Raw genomic sequence first — 24,127 nt, 5'->3', positions numbered from 1 at the left:
TTGCTGAAATATATTTATGTATTATTTTGCCACCCTTTTAGGTCATTTCCTTGATGGTTTTCGTTTTTCACTTTTATTTTTTTCCTCATTTTTAAGGAAATTTTCCTCTAACTTTTATTAATTTCTTGCTATTTTTTGGAGGTCATTTCGTGCACAGTTGCTCATTGCCTTCTTCTCACGCTCTTAAAAGAAATGAAGCCAATTTGCTCATGTCTTGAAGGGTAAAGCAAGGATAACAGTTAATGTGCGCTGAAATTTGAAACGCGAAATTTCTGACACCCATGAAGGCATCATTTGGCATCGCGCGTGTAGGCAGTTACACGAATTCTTGGTTTTGTTTTAGACACACAGTTTGTCTTAAGTCGCGCGTTATTGCGTTTTTCATCTGCCTCACAGCGAAAATAACTGTTAGTTAGCGATGTTAAGACTTAGGAACAAGAAGAGGAGGTGACAAACTACGGAACAGCCTCCACTCGGTGCTCAGAAAACAAGCGGCTGTGGGCAGAAGCAGATCCCGGAACTTGAAACGGTCGGAAACGAGCTAACATTAGCTAGCTTTTTGTTGACAGAGTGCTGCTGTCAAACCAGATCACCGCCTTATCTAAACTCACTGTAGGCTGTTAGCTAATCGCTTCACAACTTGTACCAGCGACGTTCATTTAGTAGGTCGCTAGACTCGTTTTTAGAGCGAAATTTGGTAGTTTCCGTCACTTTTAACCACTTGTGGATCTAGAAGATGGCATCAAGAGGAGGAGGATTCACACCGATGAATATGAATGTGAACCCCATGAACGTTGGGCACGCTGCGGGCATGAGGATGCCAGGTATGCCCCAACCGACGGCGGGATACTCCCGGAGCATGCACACCGCTCCCCAGTACCCTCAGGTTGGTTTTTCAACTTAATTTCTCATAAATAAAGAGGGGAAAGTCGAGTTAAAGGTGAGGTTATTTGTTAAGTTGGGTTTTTTTTTCACTTTGGCTTCGAAAAGTTTATGTAACTTTAGCTGCTTATAAGAGTACATGCTGTCCTTAATGTGGATTTAAACAAACCTATCAAAGTGAAAATAACATATAAACGTATCATGCTAAAATATCAAGGTGTGGACACTACTTCCGCATTTGAACAGTATGTAATTACTTGCTGCCACCCATGAATTGAATGCAACATTTTTAATATGGTGATTATAATGATTGATCATGGTGCCTTTTGTTGTTGTATAATTATTTTTATTTAATTTCATGTTTTCCACCATGGGGTTTTACTTACAATCTCATTCCAACAAAAACAAATGTAATACTTTGATGTATAACATAGTACACAGTATACTATCCGAAGATGGTGTTATGATTATTGTGTACCTTATGCTTAACTATAATTAGTGTCACAGATCAATGTTTTGTGCATGTGTGAAAAGAGAAAATCACGTGGCTGCTCTCAGCCTCCTGTCAGTCAACGTGAAAACAAAAGTAAGTTTATCATGACCACCATCTGTCAGAGCTAAGCCTGCATATATTATCCCAGTTTTAACACCATCTGCAGCTTCATGTGGTCTTTTGTTAATATGCACTATTACAGATGTCTCATGTTTGTTTGTTTGTTTGTTAGAGCCATATGGGCTCAGATATGTGTTTTACTGTTCAAAAATGGAGCAAACAAAGCAAACAGCAGTGTAAAGATAAAAACTCCACATACATTGTAGAAAAATACAATTAAACTTATATTTTTCAGACTACAACTGAATCCAAAAACAAGCTGAAGACTGGAACATCAAGAAATTGGCTATTATACCCTAACATATATAAAATATAATTAAAAAAAAAACCCAAATATATATATATATATATATATATATATATATATATATGTCACCAAAGACATAGATTTTATTTTAACATGATGGGGGGGTGTCTGTACACGTAACAAATGGTCCCATGCCAGAAATTTTGAGCACTTATTTTTCTGCATTGACTTGTGAGTCTTTATGCACCAATTTGTGAGTTTTGCAAGTTATTGATTAATAGTCTTTAATTTTGTCAAAATAATAGCCCTCTGCTACTGTTATGTCTATATTGGTACAAGACAAATGCACATGTTCTGAACACTGAGGAACAGAAATCTACACCTATGCATGTCACAGTGAAACATCATAACTAACAACGTAGCTTTTGGTTGGATTTACCAAACTGCTGTTCTCTACGTTAAACAATCTACACGTACATAAGTGATTTTTTTTTGACTGCCTCATTTGTTTTTTATTTACTGTAACTATTACAAAATGTTCACAGGTCCAGTAAGATGTCTTACATGGTCTTAAAATCAGTATATCATATATAATCAATATTATATATAATATAAGGACACATGTTAATCACCACAGACATTTTATCTGGTTTAATCTATCCATCTTTTAATTTATTTTTGTCAAAACGTGTCAAGGCCTTCTGTGTGAAAATGCATTTTTCTTTTGTAACAAATATTTCAACCTAATACTGTCTTTTACTTTATACTAACTTACCTGTTGGCAAAATGTAGATTTACTTTATTCACTCTCATAATCGTATTCCCACATAAAACCTACCTCTGCACAGGACCACACATATACCACCAACCTTTACTAACTGCAGTGCTTGAATAAGAAAAAAAGAATTGTGAATAAAATTGTCCAAAAATCAGTCTTAAATTTGGTTAAAGTTATCTTGAAAAAGCGTTTAAAAGCATTTAATATAAATGTCTGATGCATGAAAACACCCTGTATAAGCTATAGTACACACATTCAGTGTACAACTGTGAAAATAAAAAATTCTATCCCTGCAATTATCCGTTCCATTATCCATTATCTAAACATCTCACTGGGAGCATAAACCCATCTTTTGTTAACAAGTACTGAGTTAGGAAAATATAACAAAAGCATCCACATACATGCTTGCTTAATGACCACAATTTTCTATGAGTAGTGAAAGTTCTGGAGAAAGACACTTGTTTTTCAGTACTTGAACATAATTCTGAACCTCCTTTTTCTCCAGCGCCCAGGGATGCCATCCAACAGAGTGGGGGGCCCCATGGGGTCAATGGGGGGTCAGCTGCCTGGTCCCTCTTATGGTGGTGGGAACATGTCCATGCGGCAAGGCATGGGGCCTCCAAGCATGGACGCCTCGAGGAAACGCTTTCTTCATCTGCATCAACAGCAGCAGCAAGAGGCGCTGGGAGGCCTCAGACGAGGGTAAACTGTGGAGATGAGAGAGATCGTGTTTGTGTGAAAGGAATAATGCCAAGGTTGATTGATCAAGACAGCCTGGGGCCAAATCAGGGAATGACACTGCCTGAGATTAAGAGCTGCGAGTAACTTATTTTCATTGTTGATTAATCTGTCGATTCTTTTCTCAATCCGTTGTTTCGTCAGAAAAAAATGGGAAAGAAAGCAGTTTCTTAAAACCCAAACAGGGTGACATTTTCGAATTACTCGTTTTGTTTGGACAGCAGCCAAAAGCCAGCTCATTAGTTTTGTGATGACATAAAGCAGAGAAAAGCATTATTACCAATTAATTGATCGACTCAAGCCACTTTTTTAATGGTAAGAGCACTAATATAGTGAATAAACAGCAAATAAATATTTCCCTGTAATTATTGCTATACACAAATATTTGGCTATTCCATTATAAAATAATTGGGTAGGTATTCGGTTTTCAATTTAGGCATGTGGATATTAAAAAATAAGTAAATGAATATATTTTAAAATCATAACAATTATTTAAAAAAGAAATCAATACATCTTAAACCTGAGGTTGTTGGAGTGAGGATGCTCTGCCTCTGTTTCACAGACTGAAGCTCGGTGCACTCCTTGACAGTTGAAATGTCAACAGTATCACATGACTGGCATATGCAGCAAGTTGGCGGCATAAAAGTCATGGCTGTTGAGTAAATAATTATGGAAAACATAGGAAAGCTTTAAGCATCAAAATTCAATTTTGTGCATTCTGTTAAATTTTTCTTGCACCAATTTGTAAATGTTCTGCATCAATTTATTGTGTTAATGTTATTAAGTTTCTGAAAATAAAAGCTCTCTGCTACTTTCAGAATGGTATTGGGGCGGACAAATGCGTGTTCAAAATATTATGTTCCCTGCGCCCCCCTCAAAATTTACACCTATCCATTCACTCCTTTTTTCAGAACTTAAGAGATAAACAAATTTTCTGACTTTGGGCGTACAGCCATTGTCTGGTCAAACAGTTATGTTTCTTCATAGCATTGTTATTTTAGTGCTTTTTATGAGGTAATGATACTGGAAAAGTGTTTAAGAGGATCAAAACAGGAACATCTGATTATGAAAATGTGTGTTTTTCCTCCTTAATCACAACACAGGTTTAAAGCCAACATGTTTTCCTCAAACATGATGAAAACTGCATCAGTTAAGATTCTAAAGGAACATAGTGACATCCAATGGGAAATTAAAGTTATAGCTATTGGCAAACCAAAAAATTGTATCTTTTTATTGAATTTTATATATGTCCTCTCCATATATAACAATGTGGTAGTCATAGAATCATAAAGGGTCATGCTAATTTTCCTGTTTTGGCTCATTAAGAATATAACAACAACGCTCTTCATTCAGCGTGTGTTTTTCTCTCTGCAGTTTGTTTGTGAAGTCACTGTGCTGTTAAAAACACAGCTCAGATCACACAAACACGAGGATAGGAATATCTCATGACTGGCCTCTGCTTTCAAAGCAGCAGACACGACTCGAGGGTATTTTTGACTTCAAACTGCTCAGTGATGCCACGCTCGTAAATGTGACAATCTGTGCTATGAGGGAGCATTTACTGCTCCATTCACAACGAACCTCTTGTCTTTTAAAGCTTTATCTCATAACAGAAGTCTCAGGACTGCACGACTGGCGTTCCACTGAGCTTGAAGCAACAATCTAATTTCACATTGAAGAGCTTGTGAATTAGATTAAGTCATACTGAGGGGGAACTGTGTAATTAAGTTGAAGAAACAAAACAGCTTTTATGGAGTCAGTTCAGTGACAAAGAGTCAGAGCTCAAGGTGCTCATTAGGGGATGAAGATTTTGTTATCGCACTGCGGAGCTTTCACAAATAATTGATAATTAAACGAAGTAAACAATGTCTCTCTGTTAATAGTGTGTTAGTGTGTGGTTAGTTTCTCGTAAATTTGTTAGTGAAAGTCCCTTTTAAAAGGGCGACTGCTAAAAGATGACACAACATTAACAACATCGTACTGTATGTAATTGTTCAACCAGGAGATGTTTTTAGCCATTTGATTATCTTTATTTTAGAGAAGGCCATAGCTCATGTTGTGGTCAATCCATGTATATGTGGGGGTTTGTTTGTTTTGGCGTAAATGAACATGATATAGTACTTTGGAAATCATTTTGTTTATTATCTTTTCTTTGTGATTTTAGGGCAAAAAGACGCAAGATGGCAGACAAGGTTCTCCCACAGAGGGTAGGATACTTTTAATTACTTTTAGATGAATTAAGGATTGCAACTGTATGAGATTTTTCACAATACAATAACTGTCTCAAAAAAATATAAGATACAGTTCTAATGTTTTCAGTCAGAAATAACGCAGTGTAATGTTACAAGTAGGACCTAGAGGTTGGAGTAATGGCTGGAAGTATGTTAAATGCGCAGTGTAAGCTATGTAGCGTTAAACGTCAATATTTTTTTGGAGAGTACTAGCATTCTCAATAATACTAAATGTGAGTACTGTAATGTGAAAATTACTTTTAATGCATATTCCTAATGTGAGAACAGTATACTGCTGCAACACCCAGATTCAATTTGTTTATACTTGGCTTTTCTCCCTTTTTACTCATGTTCTGCTGTCTGCTCTTTAGATCCGAGACCTGGTCCCAGAGTCCCAGGCCTACATGGATCTCTTGGCCTTTGAGAGGAAACTGGATCAGACCATTGCCCGAAAGCGTATGGAGATCCAGGAAGCCATCAAGAAGCCCATTATGGTATTTCTTCATAATAAGAGCATTATCTGATTCTCACATAATGAAAAGGACGTTTTGATTTAATTTAACAGTTTTGATTTAACTTTACGGCTTTATGAAGTGCTGCCAGTGCCTGATCACGAATTTAATGTTATAATCCTTGAGTTTTTTAACAATGGATTACTGCATTCATGGTTTCTTGTGAATCCATTGTGTTTAGCTGTAGAAATATGCAGTATAGAGAGGGAATTTAAAGGTTCTATGTAACTTTTCAGTGTTAACATATCAGTAATTTACTGTGTAAAGATATAGTGGGCTAATGGCATCCAGAGCAGAGAACGAAGTCGGGCTCCCTCTGTGTGATGTAATCTCAGCTTCTCTTTGGTTTTTTGTGGTCCATTTCTGCCTTAAAGACGCCCCTAAATCCTTCACACTGACCTTTAAATACTGTTGAAGAAAAAAATGCAAGCTATAAATATTATGAAAAAGCAGTTTTATCTCAAGGATTATGATTTTAAACTGTTTTGATTGACCAAATTATGACTTCTATGTTTTGTTCAAGATCTGTCTTTACCACTCAGCAAGTGAATTAAAAAAAAGTAATTCCCATATAAATCTTATCCGAATATGTCATGATTTAGTTTGATGAACAGCTTTGACCAGAGTTTCTTATACATATCTGCTTGTTCATCTCTATGACACAGCAAAAACGCAAGCTCAGGATCTACATTTCCAACACGTACACTCCCAGCAAGCCGGAGGGCGAGGAGGCCGAGAAGGTGTCCTCCTGGGAACTGAGAGTGGAGGGAAAACTTCTGGAAGAAGTATGTGAATATCTCACTCCATTTATATCTTTTTCTTCTGTTTCGCCTTCGTCCCAGTGTGGTCTGACTCCAAATATTTCAGTCCGTGTTATTGTGTTTCTGAAAACTTCAGTCTATCAGCTCTGGTTTGCCTCTGTCTTTGGCTCAGACCACGCAACCAGATGTGTGTTTACAGCTCTCCCCACTCCACCCCACAACTCCTTACACACACACGCAGGCACACACACACACACACACACACACAAACACACACTAGCACAAGCTCATGTTCTCTTTTGAAACGAGGAATTGAAACCACTGGCCGTTACATACCATGAGCTGACAAGCCTCCCCTCCCTCCATCAATTCCAGCTCAACTCATTGTGTCATCTGAGGCCACATGAAGGAGGAGGTTTTTTTTTCAGTTAATTTTTCTCCTCTGGCTCATTTAGGCATGCGTAGGAGTTTTGCATGGAGTACCAGAAGAAAAAAAAGGGATGTGAGGGAAGGAGTGAAAGGGGTCATGTTGTGCAAACAGACTTAAACAGGCCGTTGGAGAGGGCGGGGGCGCAACAGCTTTTTCTAGTTGTCTACAGTTTTGTGCTTCGCCACCCCCAGTGTGGTCAGAGCTAAACAATGCGGCTGCACAGGCTGACACAGCACAGTAAGAAGAAATTGATAGATAAAAATCTTGTTGTTCTGTCTTTTCACACTCACTTTTTGTTCCCAGCCTGGCAAGCAGAAGAGGAAGTTCTCATCTTTCTTCAAAAGCCTGGTGATCGAGCTCGATAAGGAGCTCTATGGACCTGACAATCACTTAGTAGAGGTATGATGTCATTTTAAAGGCATGTGATGCAACCAGCCTCAGAACATTTTAAGCGCATGAACACCAAAATGTTGTGCTATTGGTTAACCAGCCCCAGTACATGTTTTTTTTTAGCCCTGGTCAGAAAGTGGAGTTCAACTGGAAACAGTAATTCCTTTTATTAAGAGCTCTTGAATCTAATAAATGTCCCATCATGTTTAGTCCAACCTCATGTGACCCCTGTCTGAATTCACCCCACAGAAAGGGTTTAGTGTTAATATCAGTTTGTTTGCAAATATCTTCTCTCATATTTTAATTAACATTTAAAAAACATGTTTTGTCATGGTCAAGAGTCCAATTTCCATAGTCTGGCACAAAGTCTTTCTCAGGTCTGATTAATAAAACCTACTCCCGAATTGGAACCACAGCGTACATTGTCGCTCCGGCCACCCTGCCCAATTAGTTCCACAACCCGATCCGACCTGCTGACACAAGATTGGTGGCCCCTGTATCCTGTAATAAAATATATAATAGTATAATAGTATGATATAAAATACTACCTGCAAAGCACATTTTTTTGCACATCACCAGCCAGGTACCAACCCAATGCAAGACTCTGGTCTGGCTCACAGGATGTAGACTGTGGGTATAAACCTGTCATAGACTGCCTAGTATTTTTGAAATCCCAGTTACTACATAAAATTAATCTTACATTAAAAAACTTTAAACATGTAGCTTGCGAGCTCAGGGGTTGTTATGGAGATAGGTCTGGCTGTGCTTTAGGTGGCGATTTCTTTTGTGGGGATTTAGTCGTTTTAATTTAGAGCTCAGGTCCCCATTTATAAATGTTCAACCCAAAACAAGTTCCCTCCCAATACTATTTTACAAGAGAACTGTCGCTGCATGCTAGACATAGTGCGTAATTGTGATTTGTTAAAAGAAATACAAACAACAAAGCCAGACCTCTATGCTGTGCTGGCACCGTGCAGGATAGATCTGGTCATGCAAGACTATATTTATATAACTGAGTATCATGCACACACAGAAACACACACACACACACACACACACACACACACACACAAATGTCATTGGAGCAGTAAGCAGTGGGATATTTAATTATTTGATAGGAATTATTTGAATTAATGTAACATTTTATTGTATAAACATATTTCAGTTGACATTAATTTAACTAATAAAACATTTTTGTTTGTTATTTTTGGGGTTGTTTTTTTTATTCCTCATCTTTCAGTGGCACAGGATGCCCACCACTCAGGAGACCGATGGTTTCCAGGTCAAAAGGCCTGGTGATGTGAATGTTAAATGCACCCTCCTGCTCATGCTCGACCACCAGGTACCCCCTATTGGCTCAGTTACCATTTTGCCAACAGTCCTACATCTGGATGCTATGACTTGCTTAGCTTTTACAACCAACATTTTCTTTGCCTCGATTCTTTTTTTTTTCCTCAGCCCCCTCAGTACAAACTGGACCCACGGTTGGCTCGCCTGCTGGGTGTGCACACACAGACGCGGTCCAGCATCATGCAAGCGCTCTGGCTCTACATCAAGAACAACAAGCTGCAGGACTGTCACGAGAAGGAGTACATTAACTGCAACCGCTATTTCAGACAGGTAATGGGTGGGTTTTGAGACTACAGTGAGCAGAAAAATGCAAACTCACCACATATGCATATATTTCCCAGTGTTTCTTTGACATTTAAAAATTATTTCAAAGTCATTTTGTGTTTGTATTGTATCAAAAATAAATGTATGCATGCAATTAAAGAATTTGTCCTCTAAATTAGTCATTTATATTGTAAAATGAATCATTTGTACAAGGTATGATTATGCACTGCACTCCATGACTGTATAGGATTTCAAATGTGCAGCTGATATACTCATATTGGGTTTTTGATGTTTTAATGCTTGTGGGGAGAAAACCAAATGCCAAAATTGAATCTGCAGCCTTCCAAACTTGCTCTGTTTTCTGTTCAAAAACTGTCCAGATCTTTGGCTGTCCTCGCATGAGGTTCTCTGAGATTCCCATGAAACTGGCCAGCCTGCTGCAGCACCCTGACCCCATCATTATCAATCACATGATTAGGTAGGGGAGTGTGAATCATCATCACTCTTCTTGTGTCTGTGAATGTGGTGTGTGTGTGTGTGTGTGTGTGTGTGTGTGTGTGTGTGTGTGTGTGTGTGTGTGTGTGTGAGTGAGAGAGAGAGAGAGAGAGAGAGAGTATGTGAGTGAGTGAGAGTCTGCCAGGGCCTCATTTATTATAAGAAAAACTTTTATTTTACCAAATGTAAAATCTTTCAGAGTATTTCCAAAGTCTAAAGTTTTTTCTAAGTGTTCATTTTCAACTGTAATACATTTATACACGGTTTCCAGGGTCATGAAGAACTGGAATAGTCATGGAGTTTCACAATTTTACATTCCAGGCCTGAAATTAGTAAAAATCATTGAATGTTTTGGTAAAGCCATGGGATTTTTTTGTGTCATGAAGTTATTGTTACAGTAGTCTTCTGTGGATCACCTTCCATGTAATATAACAAACATAACTCACCATTAGAGATTGGGGAAGGTTGCTGTTTAGTTTTCATTCAATAATTAAAATTTGGAAGAAAGTGTACCGTACAGTTCTGTTCATGTTATATGTTGTGAGTGGTCATTAAATTTGTTTATGGGCCCTTGAAAAGTCATGGAACAGTTTTGAAATTTTGTCTGCAAAAATGTGTGGGAGCAATGTTTATAAAAGCCACTTTTCATTTTATTTAGCTTACAGTTTTGTAACCGTCTTGGCTTGAATTCTGTTTTACTCTCTCTGCATCAGTGTGGACCCCACAGATCAAAAGAAGACAGCATGCTATGACATTGATGTGGAGGTGGATGACCCACTGAAAAGCCAAATGAACAGTTTCCTGTCCTCTACAACCAACCAACAGGAAATTGCTGCACTGGAGATGAAGGTAAGGCCTGTCAGATGTCTGTTCCTCACTGGCTTTTAGGATGAAAATACATTTTGTTTTTGTTTAAATGTTTTCTCTGTCATGGAACTGTTTGTGTTCACTGTAGATACATGAGACGATTGAGTACATCAACCAGCTGAAGACAGAGAGAGACTTCATGCTGAGCTTCAGCAATAATCCACAGGACTTCATCCAAGACTGGCTCAAGTCTCAGTGCAGAGATCTGAAGGTAAACATTTAGTCGCACCACGTATTTACTGTACGCGTTTCTCTACAGGAGTCTTTACGGGATATCTTATGCTGCTGTTTCTTTGTCGTATTGCTTAATTATATAATGTTTTCAAGTCTAAAAACCACAGTTTGGACCATTTTGTTTTTTAAGAAAACACTTGATAATGTGTTTCAGTAAAGCTGTACTGTAGTTATCTAATTTACTCCACTGCTCCACTTTTTAAAGCTTATATGACTGTTGTATTATTACAAATATCTTCATGGCAACCTTAACAAATGTTTGGAATTGTGCAAGCATTTAGTGTAGTCACTTGTTTGCTTTCTCTGATTTTGAAGAGTTTTATTTTGCTGCCATGCTGACAATAGCCGTGGCCAAGAGGCATCATAATGTCAGGTTTCACGTCCGCACATCCATACGTCTGTCCCATTCTTGAGAACGCAATATTTCAAGAAAGCCTTGGGGTTTTTTTTTTTTTTAATTTAGCACAAATGTCCACTTGACTCAGTGATCAATTTAGATGTTGGTGGTCAAAGGTCGAGGTCACTATAACCTTGCATCCATCTCATTCTTGTGAACGCGATGTCTTGAACACCTTGCGGGAATTTCTTAAAATTTAACACAAACTTTCACATCATTTCCCAGGATAGCTTTATTTTCTATTTGTAATAAAAAAACATGCCACAAAATATAAAACTATTGTGCATGCAATGTTGATAAGTCAGCCAGTTCAATAAGGCAAATTAGAAGCTGACAAAGACCCATAATTCCCTGCAGTTATGATGCACTTATGCTTTATTAAACTGAATTAATCGGCATGAAAACACAGAACTTGGAAGCTTAGATGGAAGCAAACACAAGCTAATTTTACAGCATTGTTTGCTCAGATTAAATGAAGAGACCTCAGTGTCTTGATTGCAAAATTAAATTGACTGTTTATATTATTTGGGGATTTGGTAATTAAACAGTTTTCTGTATTCCTTCAGTTGATGACGGATGTGACAGGAAACCCAGAGGAGGAGAGGAGGACTGAGTTCTACCAGGCGCCCTGGGTACCAGAGGCAGTGGGCAGATACGTTTACTCCAAAGTGAGGACTAATGTGCTGCTTAACAAAGTACATGTTTGGTAGATGTTTTAGTGTGGATTGTTATTAATTCCGATATATTAACACTACCGTTTTGTTTCAGGTGCAGCAGAGAAGACAAGAGTTGGAGCAGGTTTTGGGTATCCGACTCACCTAAAGACACATGCCAGAGCTCAAGTTTATTCAAAACCTACTAAGTTGAAATTGAAATTTTCTTTGAAAGATATAAGCTAATGCTGCAGCTTAAATATTCACAAAGCCATCTTTACTGGCGTGGTATCGTAACCCACCTTCCCACTGGGATAAATGTAAGATAATAGATCAAAAATCAACAAAGTGTATATGGGACCAAAGTGATGATTAACATGTCCCTAACAATATGTTTGCCTTTCATTATCTGTCATTTTGAGCCTGTTCGAAAAAAATGTTGCTGTGTTTCACAATATGTATTTTTTAAGGTACAATATGCTTAAGACATTTTAAGCATTGGTGCTGTCGAGGTGTTTTTTACCGTCTTATTTTGTGCTGTTTTGAAAAGTTAAGTTTACCTTCATATGTGAAAGCCATAATCTTCAGAGAGGAACAATATCTGTTGATAGAATTAAACATTTTATTGCAAAATATACATCCATACTGAATGCATTTCACACGGGAAATGTTTTTTATTCTAAAAATAAATTTAGAAAATGAGGATTATATTCTAAAAAAACAGGAACTCTTAAGATTCCTCATGACTTGAATAGGAACTTACAAGAAATTTGTCATGCCAGCAATATTTTAGGTGCTGTTTTTTTGTATTGGTGGATGTATGATTTGCAATTAAACACTTCTTTAATGTGTAAGAAAGCAGGACAGCTCCACATTGGGACAAGGGAAAAGGTTGAGCTCCCTACTTGGGTCCACTCTGTCCAGCTGTAATTCAGCATTCTTCTTTTCTTTTTTGTACTTCTTGGATGTTTACATGCTGTTTTCATTTGTTTTGGGGGTTTTAACGCCAGGAAGAGGAACTGTGGCGGCTCTTGGGATTGAAGCGTTCTTCCTTGGAAGATCCAAACCTCCCACGGTGACCTGGTATTGATAAAATAGGAATGCAGTTTTAGTGTGTCAGTTAAAATCTACCATTTTTTTATGTACAGTTTATAGTTTCATGAGTTAACTTTTCACTGAGTTGTTATGTTTTTGGATGAGAGGGTTTTCTGAATCTCTTTAAACATTCCATGTTAAGATATCGCTGTGCCAAAATTTGTTTTGTGAAGAAGGCACTTAGAATTTGAGAGATGTTGTGTACAATATTTTTGTACAGCCTCTTTGTAATATGTTTCATGTTGTGTATCAATCAAATGCCTTTATCTTTTCTACATTTGGAGTATTTTTTACAATAAATGTACTTACAAATGTCTGTTGTGTTTTATGATATTAAAAAAAACTATTTCAAGGAAGGAAAAAAAACTATTTTGTATAAAATGTTGCCCATGGGCATGTTTAGATTTACAGCGTAGGTGCATATTCATATCTTTCACTGTGCAGACTCAGCTGTCTGATAAAAGTTGGGCTCGTGCCAGGAGTGTGCATGTTAGGGCTGATTGAAGAGCTCACGGTCCTCAGAGCAGCAGGAGCACAGGTACGGCTGGTCTCACCCGTCTCATGTTTACCACTCCTCAAATAGCGGTCAAAAGCAAATACGTTATTTTCAAGTAAATTTCTTTTAAAATTCTACTAATGTCTTGATAATTTTAGGGCCATTTCTTGAATTGCTCATTGCCCTTTTCCCATATTTTTGAAAGCAATCCAACCAATTTGCTCAGGTTTTCGTGAGTTAAGTGAGTTTATGATAATGCCTATGTGGAAGCATAACCTCAAGAGACGTTTATTTAATATGGAATGCCATTTGAGTCAGTATTAAACAAACAAATAAATACAAACATAAAAACATCAATAAGTAAATATGGCTACAAAATATAAATAAATAAATTGGGTTAAAAAAAAAAAACAGTCATAGATTATTTATCCAACATCATATTAATTTATTTTAGGGCACTTTTATCAGCACGCCTTTATTTTGTAATGGCACATTTATTTACGTCTCTTTTTTTATTTGCAATTTATTTCAGTGTTGTAAAACAAACTGCAGAGCAAGACGGTGAAAAAACATTAGATACCCATTATTTATTTATTTATTTAATTTTTACTAAAATGGCACTCTTTTTAAAAAGGACTGTAGGTGGCGATGTGCACATTGGTTTACCAAAAAAAAAAAAAAAAAACTGAAGAAGTCTTCCGGAAATACGCCTCTCCTCAAGCGGAAGTTAAAAATTTCAAGATGGAGGTGGACGGAGTCGATCATGTAGGTGTATTTTTTCAGCCGTTTTGTTGGTTTAATTTTTACACTATCAAAGAAATGTTACTATTATGCTTTGAGTCGAGTAGTTTCCTCGCGCCGGTTGTGATAAGCAATGCCTCTGTGACTTTGTTGTAACTTAAATAGTGAAAAGCCACTTCATTCAAAACAAAAAAAGCAGTAAGCTGCTGCCGGTTTGCTGTCTCATTGTAGCTAACCGAGCTAAGAGCCGGCTAGCTCAGGCTCACTGTCTGCTGTCTGAATGACTGACAGCCAGAGCGTCCTCCATATCAAAAGAATACTCAAGCGTCAAGTAAAATGTTTAAAAAATATATATTAATACAATAGTAAGTTTTAATGATCGCCAAACGTTAGCTAAGCTATCTCCGCTAACGCTAAGTCAGTGTGAGTTAGCTAACGCTAGCTAGCCTGATGTTATTTAGCAGATACACTAGCTAACGTTGGGTACTTGTAGAGTGACGGGTGACGCTAACTTTTATCCAAATCTATCTTTGTATTCCTGCACAAACTGGGTCTAGGTGACGTTATTTTGCTATCTAAAAGAACTAAATTGAGGCAACTCATTTAGTTGTGCTAACCAGGCGTGATGAGATGCTAGTCAGTGTTCGCAGGTATTGATTACATTGTGTGGTTAATGAAAATTAAGTAACAGTTATTCAGGGTTTCCACGGTCATGAATAACTGGAAACAGGGTTCCCACGAATCCTTAATAAGTTTTAAGGCACTGAATTAACTAATGTAAAAACATGGACATAGTCAGTATTAAAATGTCTTAAGTCAACCTGTCAAAATACTTCAAAATGTTTTTTTCTGACATTGCGTTGCAAAGTCTCGAAATAATTGACGATAAACAACTTTTAAGTGTTTTCGTCAAGTAACGAAATGTCAAATGATATCATAAATGAAATCAAATGATGAATTAAAGCGTTTTTTGTTTTCAAGGCAAAGCAAATGGATACTTCATCAGTTATATATGTTTCCCATGTGTCTGTGAGTTTTAATTTTTGAAGCATTCTAAGTAGATTAAACAGTTTTTCAACTTGACCAGAAAACTTGCGTTTTATGTTGCAGTGAATATTTGGACAAAACTGTAATTGTAAATAATGTGTTTGCGTATTTCTTATAAGCGTAAATTTGGTTGTAAATTTATCTTCAAGTGGCATAAAAAAGTCTGAAATTTAACTTGGATCTGTCTGTAGGAACCCTGTGGAAAAGTAATGAAATTTCAAGCTACAGTTTCCAGGCCAGGAAAAGTCATGGAATTATGTTGTGTATAATTAACATAGTTAAAACAGTCGTCCTAAGATAACCTTTCATGGGATGTAAATTTAATGTAAATCAATTTTATGTAGCTTTCAACCTAATGTAGCATTGGTGTGCATTGTTTTGTCAACCATCAGGTGTTTTGTAATCTTCTCCCTGTGTTTGTCTCTCCCTTCATTTATGCCTGCTAGATGAATTTATTTTTGATAAGAATTTGCATCTGATATGTTTGAAAAACACCAGGCAATTGAGGCATGAAAAAAAATCTTCACAATGGTCCTTGAAAAGTCATGGAAAAGTTTGGAAATGTTGTCAATGAAAATGTGTGGAAACCCTGAGCAATTGCTTAACTGTTCATTTATCAAAAACTCTGATATATTTTTAGCATCTAGCCTCTAAATTATGAGGATTTGCTTCTTTGTACAGTTTCATATTATTGTAAATTTGACATCTTTGCAATTCAAAATGCAATACAGAGCAATAAATATATTAACACTTTAAAACCTGAGCAAAATTATTTGATTTCTTTCAAAAACATGAGGATGGCAACAAGCAATTAAACAAGATTTGGCTCAAAAATTAAGAAATTAGTTAAAATTAATTACAACTGAAAATAAGCACACAAAAAAGTTAAAAAAAAAAAAAAAAAAAACATTGTGTGAGTGTGTTTCTGTATCATATTTTAAATATAAGATTTTTTACTCAATAATTTTTTCATTTTAATCTTTAGATAATTTTCTTGTCCTCTTTTATCATCACACAATTTGTGATACCCTCTTGCCCAGTCATGAACTTTTTTTCCCCATGTTTTTGAAAGAAATCAAACCAATTTGCTCCGGTTTCAAAGGGTCAAATGGCTTGTGAAGGGGTCTAATATAGCACAAGAAAACTGATGTTGATCTGCTTTAAAGGGGTTAAAGGATAGAGACAAAAAAAAAGGACAGAAAATATCCATTTTAAATTGTTACTAAAAACTTACATTGTTTAATTATTAAAAATAGCCCCAGATGTTGTGAGGGTCATAGATAGATATATTTTGGCGCTGAGACACAGTGATTTGTACACAAGTAGCAAGATTTTGAAATGAATTCTCTGAGGTAGCCATTGTAAGGATTTAACAGGAGTTGAAGGTGTGGGTGAGACTTTCAGGGTCTTGCTTTGACAGTATTCCTCTGACTCTATTGATGTTTTTTAAATGGCACTAGGCAGATGAAGTTGCTGATTTGATGTGGCTGTAAAAATTTAAATATGAGTCCAGGATAACCCCAAGGTTTCTTCCTCAACTCTTAGTTAGTTACATAGACATAGACTCTTAAGACAACCCTGGGACGCTGGGAACTAATATTGGATTTGTATTTATTTATTTATTTTTTTGTTTTTTTCAGACCGAATAAGGAACTTCAACTGTTAAATCTATGCTTAAGTTAAATAAAGTTTGATTTTTTTTTTTCATTGACAGATGGAGATGGGGGAGAGTAAAGGTGGCTCAGGTCTGCGGCAGTACTACTTGTCAAAGATAGAGGAGTTGCAGGTAAGGAAATGTTATCTTTATGAAATACGGCAACCTTTTACAGACCACTTCAGTTATACGAAATCCTCTGATAAGGGTTAAGATTGCATCGACCACTTTTTTTTATTCTTTTAAATTGTATTTATTTATTCTCTCTTTTTATTGTCTTTATTTTAACCCCACTCTTTTGACATTACTTTGTACGTGTGCATGTGTATAGAGGTTTACCTTAATTTGTGCAATATTATGGAAAAACAATAAAAACAGTAAATATATATATATCATGTGCCTTAGATTGCACGACTTGTGCTTGCATGTCAATCATGAACCACGGTTTTCTCAACAGTTGACCGTAAATGACAAGAGCCAGAATCTTAGACGTCTGCAGGCACAGAGAAATGAGCTCAATGCCAAAGGTACACTGTTCCTCATCTCTGCAGCATAAGTGTATTTTAAAATAATTCATTCTATACTTACGTAAACATTTCGCATTAGTGAAAATATTAAAGTTCTACTTTCCGTCTCTCAGTGCGTCTCCTTCGTGAGGAGCTGCAGTTACTACAGGAGCAGGGGTCCTACGTAGGAGAAGTGGTTAGGGTCATGGACAAAAAGAAAGTGCTGGTCAAGGTATGTTGCGTACTTGTACTTTGTACAACACTATGTTTAGAGTACAAGTTGACAATTTGAAATAACATGTCTCCTCATGATTTTCAGGTGCATCCAGAAGGAAAATTCGTGGTGGATGTGGACAAAAACATTGACATCAATGATGTTAGTATTGTGCTTATTGTTATTTTAATAATGGCTGCTAGTCAGAGTACTTGAATACTCTTCCCAATGTTATATTTACAGTAACAACAAAGAACACTTGCAAAACAAACAGTATACCTTTTTACTTACAGCCACTTAAGCACAAGACTGAATCAATCAAGCCATATTTGCTCCCCTGTAAAGTCAGGCTTTATGATAAAGCACGATTTCATGGTAGGAAACCTTAAACCTGAAGTATCCTACAGGGTTCCTGTGGATCCTTTAAAGGTCTTAAAATGCATTGAATTCATTAATCTAAAAATAAGGCCTTAATTGGTGTTAAAAAGACTTGAATTGACCCTTTAAAAGTCTTAAAAATGCACAGATAGGGGAAGCAGGATTTTATGAATTGTTTTTTTTTAACAAGTTGCATTGTAAGATCTTAAAATAATCGGTAACATCCATTTCTTTGTTAAATAATTAAGAAAATTCCTTTTCTTAAACTCGTCATGATGGGAATCCAATCTGTGGAATCTCGCATGCAGATTTAGAAACACAAAATTGCACAGAAAATCATCCGGAAATGCCAGATATTTCCCCTTTTGTTGGTAAAACAAAAAGATACTTTTATATACTTTTAATATATGTTCATTGTTTTCCACATGTTCCACTCTAAAAACTGTTGTTTTTTTCAACATGTGCCATAGATAATTAACTTTTTCACTTGACCAAAAAAGTCATGTTTTATGTTAAAATAAACATTCGGACAAAATTGAATTATCCTTCTGTTTTAGTTTTTAGAAAAATGGTCTCAAACTTATCTAAGAGGCATTAAAAAGTCTTAAGAGGTCTTAAATCAACCTTTCCTTAAGCTGCAGGAACCCTCATCCCATCATCCCTCTGTCATTTCTGCATCAGGTGACTCCCAATTGTCGGGTGGCTCTGCGTAACGACAGCTACACCCTACACAAGATCCTGCCTAACAAGGTGGACCCTCTGGTGTCGCTCATGATGGTGGAGAAGGTGCCGGACTCCACCTATGAAATGATTGGTGGCCTGGATAAGCAGATCAAGGAGATCAAGGAAGTGATTGAGCTGCCTGTCAAGCACCCAGAGCTGTTTGAGGCTTTAGGCATCGCACAGCCAAAGGTGAGTGATTGACAAAAGAGCGGAAAGAGCTGTACAATTACTTTTTTGTACATGTACTAATTTTTAAAGGGGACATTCCTTTTTTCTTTCCTCCTTTGTAAGAAGGTCAGGGAAAAGGCTCAGGTCTAAATACAAACGTTTTTCTCCTGAAACCAATAGGGAGACATTTCAGTAAGGCAGATATGATGGGACACAAACCATGGCCAAGTGTCTAAGCCAGTATGTATGTTATTACTTTGTTTGATTCTTTTTTTTTTTTTAGTTAAACATTTGAGATTAGTTCAGAGGTTGCCGGGTTGAGAGTGTTTTCCAGCAAAACCCTTAAAAAAAGATCCAGCAGCATTTACCAGCTAAAGAAAGACCATCGATCGAATCACAATGTTTTTTTGTCATATAGCTCTTTTAGGTAGAAAACCCCAACAATTCAAACATAAAATGATACTGAACAAATGATGTCACAGTTTATTGGGTTTTGGCAGACATGGAAAAAATTCTAGAATATTGTACTTAAGTAAAAGTACTGTTACTTGAAAGAAATTTTACTCCAGTACAACTTTAAGTACTTGAAATTCTAATGTAGTCAGAGTGCTAATCTGTTACATTTTTTAAAGCAGGAGTATGTTAATGTACAGTAATAATACAGCATAGTATGTTTTCAGTATATTATAAGTTTTTAGTATAGTATTCTTTTAGAGACATTACTTTGCAGCCTGTGCACAATATTTCATATAATCAGTTTAGCCTCATAAGTATGAACCAGAAAAAGAGACAAAACTCAGACAAAAATGGCTGAAAATAAAAAAAAAGTTCATGAAAACTAGCCGCATGTGCAAAAAAAAAAAATCACTGAGGCAGACAACATGGAGCCGTCTGAACATTGAACTGCACAACAGCTACAAAAATATATTTTACAGCAAAGGAGACACTACAGGTTACATGTGGCGAGTACACACAATATTATAGTAGTGGTATTTCTAATGCCTTCCTGAAATTTTACTGGGGTATACAGTATATAAGAAACACAGTATATAAAATAACAGCAGAAATGTCAGAGAGGTAACACCAAACACTTTATTTAAAGTTTTTTCACTCAAATGGAAATAGCAGGACAAATCATATCATATCAAGTTGACAAGGACACTACCTTTTAAAAAAAAGTCAAATCAATCATCAGTTGTCTACCTGGAAGTGATTGTAGTTTGTGCAACATCAGGGTGATTCAGACCATTTGGGTTACTTAGAGAGACAAAGATCCAACATGACGAGAGCGATATGTCAGGCTGCAACTAATGGTTATTGTCATTTAGAGATGCAGCGATTAATCGATTATCTGACCAACATAAAATTAATTAGCAATTATTTTCATGACATTTTAGTCATTTTTGAAGCAAGAATATGTATTCAGGTTCCTCAAATGTAAGGATTTGCTGCTTCCTTCGGGCTTACACCATAGTTAATTTAGTATTTTTTTGGTTTAGCAATGTTAATTAGACAAAATCAGACTCCTGATGAAGTTAATTTAGGCTCTGTGATATTGTAACAGGCTTTTCTCACAGTTTTCCAATGCTTTGTAGATCAACTGATTGATGGAGAAATAATCTACAGATTACTAAATTGCTGCTGTTTGATTGTGAGCAGACCAATCCATTAATCTAGAAAAATATCTACAGATGAATCTAATTAATCCCTGTTTGAATGTGTGCAGGGTGTGTTGCTGTACGGTCCCCCAGGCACAGGGAAGACCCTGCTGGCCAGAGCTGTGGCCCACCACACCGACTGTACCTTCATCAGAGTGTCCGGGTCTGAGCTGGTCCAGAAGTTCATTGGAGAGGGTGAGCTCCTCTGTCTCCTCTAATACTTCTGTTAAATGAACTTCATTCACGACTGATTTAAAAAACTCCCTCTGTTGCCGCAGGTGCCCGTATGGTGCGTGAGCTCTTCGTCATGGCCAGAGAACATGCTCCCTCCATCATCTTCATGGACGAGATCGACTCCATCGGGTCGTCTCGCCTGGAGGGCGGCTCGGGTGGCGACAGTGAGGTGCAGAGGACAATGCTGGAGCTTCTCAATCAGCTGGACGGCTTCGAGGCCACCAAGAACATCAAGGTACCCCCCCCACACACACACACACACACTTTTACTTTTTGTTGTTTATCACATGAACCTGTCACACATGTAGCTCCTATGGTTGATGTGTAATATTACATAGAGGCCAAATCTGGGCCCCAATAGCGCACTGGGTGTCCCCCCCAACCATTTTCTAATGTAAAATAAACATAAAGTGATTTACACATGGAATTGTTTTTGTACTTTTAGTAAACATAAGGTTCAAAACAGCATCAAAATAGAGCGAGTGCCTGTGGAGAATCCTCCGCACTCCCCGACAGAGATCCAGGCTAAGCCTTCAATGTCCTAAAATCCTCAAAATATCCTAAAATCCAAGAAATGTCTTGAAATGTCCCTAAAATTTTACAGACATGTATGGATGGGGCAGCAAGTTGAGTTTCCCTGACATAGTAACTAACTCCGTTACTTGAATTCTTATTATGCATACACAAATGTGGTTTTATAGTGTGCATAGTGCTGCCCCTCCCTCAGTTACAGTATTTTCTTTGGTAACAAAGTACTTCAACGCTAATCTGTAAGCAGTATATCAACATAATTAACTATTACACATATATAGTTAGAAACAAACACAGACATTTTTAAATGTTTATCCAGTACAGTATGTATTACAGCTGTTATTCATTCATCTTCTTATACCGGAGTATCCAGTTATGGATTCTTCACAGTAGGAGTTCAAATTGCTGACATATCAATAAACATGTGAAAATACCTTATATCTGCTCAAAACTACATTGTTATAAATCATTTAAATGTCTATATACTGATAAGTTATTTTACACTGTTCTCAATGTACATGCATGAGCAGTAATTATTTATGTACTAATATCCTCCAAGGATTCTGATAACTTTTTACATTTGTTTTGTTTCCACTTGACTAAAATTCTCTGCCTCAGGTTATCATGGCCACCAACCGCATTGACATTCTGGACTCAGCTCTGCTCAGGCCAGGCAGGATCGACAGGAAGATTGAGTTCCCCCCTCCAAATGAAGAGGTAGTCACTTGCACAGTATATACACCAACTTAAACGCACTGCGGGGGCGTTTGTGTTTGAGCATGTCATCATTCTGCACCATTAGGCTCGTCTGGACATCCTGAAGATCCACTCCAGGAAGATGAACCTGACGCGGGGCATTAATCTGAGGAAGATTGCAGAGCTGATGCCTGGAGCCTCTGGTGCTGAGGTCAAGGTGAGAATCAGCCAGCGAAATAGCAGCAGTTGTGTGGTGAATGAAGGCTTTTTCTTTACATTTCTTGTGTGTGTTTTTTTCAGGGTGTTTGCACTGAGGCAGGGATGTACGCTCTGAGAGAAAGGAGAGTTCACGTCACCCAGGAGGACTTTGAGATGGCTGTCGCTAAGGTTTGTGCGGCTACTCTCTTGTACTATGTATCCTGGCTCACAGATCTATTGTGATTTCATTGCACTTTTCACACCACTTGCCCTCTATCCACCTACTTAAAGCTACAGTTGGCAACTTATCATGTGACTAAGAAATTATATTCCTCTGCCTGCTCTATAGACCTTAAAACAGCCACAGCGGGAGTCTCTAACACAGCTGTCAATCATGTCAATCACTGTTTCTAAACTACTAAGCAGCACTGATCAAATATGACTCAAAATTCTGTTGCTGCCTTGTATTTTCTTGCCTCAAATGTTTTGGTGCACTTTTTAGCACCGTCACACCACTCACCAGCTGGACCAACTCTCTCATTTTACACCAAAACAGCAGGCTAAAATATTTCTGACAACATTTGAGGTGAGAAATAGGTAATGACTTTAAAAAAATCTTGATTCATATTCGGTCGGCGCTGCGTATTAAACAGTTTGACCACAGCTCAGAGTGACCGACAGCTGCGTTAGAAGCTCCTTGGCTCTGATTGGGTGATTCTAGAAGATGCTGTTAGAGCCAGTAGGAGGGACATGATTTTTCAGACATATGTACTTCTTTCAAAATAAATTTACAGTTTCAGCAAATGTGACAATTATTTTCATAAGTTTCCAAATGTAGCCTTATAGGAAAACCTAACCTTGCAAATAACCATTTGTGTATCAATTACGTGCCCCATTAAATTCACAGTTTCTCACCTCCACCTCAAAAATTGAGAAATCTTGATAATTTGGGGGCCACATCTAACAACAAAACTATAACAAGACCTGTGTTAAACTCTCAAAGCTCATGCAGTGTGATCTAAAAGTTGTTTATCCAGTCATGTACTCAGTACTACCCAAACTAAAACCTTACTATTTAAAGCTGAACTGACAGTGACACTTATCCATGTTCTCCTCAAAGCCAGACTCCATTGATAAAAATAGTAATTCTACCTTGCCAAACATGGGAGTTGCTGGTCTCCTGCTGACTTTATCAGTTAGTCTGTTTATGTTATTGTGTAGCTTTGTTGAACCCAAACAAATCCTTAAACACACCAAAGTCGCACAATAACATAAACATCAAAACAGTGGTAGACCAACACCTCCTATGTTCAGCGAAGCAAAAGTACTGTTTTTGTCTATGGAGTCTGGCTGTGAAGAGAGCATAGTTCAGTTTTAAGTAGTAAGGTTTTAGAAAAAAAACATTATGTTTGGCAAAAACTGAGCATACAAATGGATAAATCAGACTCGAATCACACAGCACAAGTTGTGTTTGAGTTTGTAAACACATTTTTTGATATAGTTTTGCTGTTAGGCACGGACCCTTTTGACTTCAATTCATGACTTCAAACAATTTTTGGACTCCTTGTTCACTCGAGGCATGCGAGACGAAGTTGTTTATTTACAAATTCAACATAACCCGAAATAAGTAATTGATATTCACAGTCATTCGAGGGGTTGAGTATCCCTTTAAATTGTATGATGAATGCCTCTACTAGTACCTGCTTGTTAACACTTCCCTGTTTGATTTACCAGGTGATGCAGAAAGACAGCGAGAAGAACATGTCCATCAAGAAGCTGTGGAAGTAAAGGGCCTCCTGCACACAGAGCAAAAACATGTATATTTTCCTTTTTGTTTATGGTTTGGTTTATAATTGTCATTCTAGAGTAAATGGTTTCCCCAAATTCTGGATAGTGCACGGGTTTTATTCCTAATTAATGCAAATAACAGTGCCAATCGATTCAAC

General features: G+C 37.2%; 2 protein-coding genes across 2 annotated transcripts; both read left to right on the top strand.

The window, feature by feature from the left end:
* Positions 1-298: 298 nt before the first annotated feature.
* smarcd2 (SWI/SNF related, matrix associated, actin dependent regulator of chromatin, subfamily d, member 2) lies at positions 299-13,253 on the top strand. Its single transcript, XM_042507989.1, has 13 exons — positions 299-886; positions 3,026-3,222; positions 5,423-5,465; positions 5,861-5,983; positions 6,667-6,786; positions 7,496-7,591; positions 8,823-8,924; positions 9,041-9,202; positions 9,577-9,674; positions 10,405-10,540; positions 10,647-10,769; positions 11,756-11,857; positions 11,958-13,253. The coding sequence occupies exons 1-13, from the start codon at positions 737-739 to the stop codon at positions 12,009-12,011; spliced, it is 1,506 nt and encodes a 501-aa protein (XP_042363923.1). The 5' UTR covers positions 299-736; the 3' UTR covers positions 12,012-13,253.
* Positions 13,254-14,136: 883 nt separating this feature from the next.
* On the top strand, positions 14,137-24,065 carry psmc5 (proteasome 26S subunit, ATPase 5). Its single transcript, XM_042507675.1, has 12 exons — positions 14,137-14,198; positions 16,936-17,007; positions 17,333-17,402; positions 17,516-17,613; positions 17,701-17,757; positions 18,655-18,885; positions 20,591-20,717; positions 20,801-20,991; positions 21,906-22,004; positions 22,090-22,200; positions 22,284-22,370; positions 23,916-24,065. The coding sequence occupies exons 1-12, from the start codon at positions 14,175-14,177 to the stop codon at positions 23,967-23,969; spliced, it is 1,221 nt and encodes a 406-aa protein (XP_042363609.1). The 5' UTR covers positions 14,137-14,174; the 3' UTR covers positions 23,970-24,065.
* The last annotated feature ends 62 nt before the right edge of the window (positions 24,066-24,127 follow it).

This window comes from Plectropomus leopardus, chromosome 19 (assembly GCF_008729295.1).
Source record: "Plectropomus leopardus isolate mb chromosome 19, YSFRI_Pleo_2.0, whole genome shotgun sequence".
Lineage (NCBI taxonomy): Eukaryota > Metazoa > Chordata > Actinopteri > Perciformes > Serranidae > Plectropomus > Plectropomus leopardus.
The sequence above is the reverse complement of the archived record's forward strand: the minus strand, read 5'-3'. Positions and strand labels throughout refer to the sequence as shown.

Coding starts and splice junctions, on each gene's coding strand:
- smarcd2 (XM_042507989.1), top strand. CDS start 737: ATGGCATCAAGAGGAGGAGGATTCACACCGATGAATATGAATGTGAAC. Junction 9,675..10,404: donor ATTATCAATCACATGATTAG/GTAGGGGAGTGT, acceptor TCTCTGCATCAG/TGTGGACCCCACAGATCAAA. Junction 10,770..11,755: donor CTCAGTGCAGAGATCTGAAG/GTAAACATTTAG, acceptor GTATTCCTTCAG/TTGATGACGGATGTGACAGG.
- psmc5 (XM_042507675.1), top strand. CDS start 14,175: ATGGAGGTGGACGGAGTCGATCAT. Junction 17,008..17,332: donor CAAAGATAGAGGAGTTGCAG/GTAAGGAAATGT, acceptor TTTTCTCAACAG/TTGACCGTAAATGACAAGAG. Junction 22,005..22,089: donor TCCCCCCTCCAAATGAAGAG/GTAGTCACTTGC, acceptor CTGCACCATTAG/GCTCGTCTGGACATCCTGAA.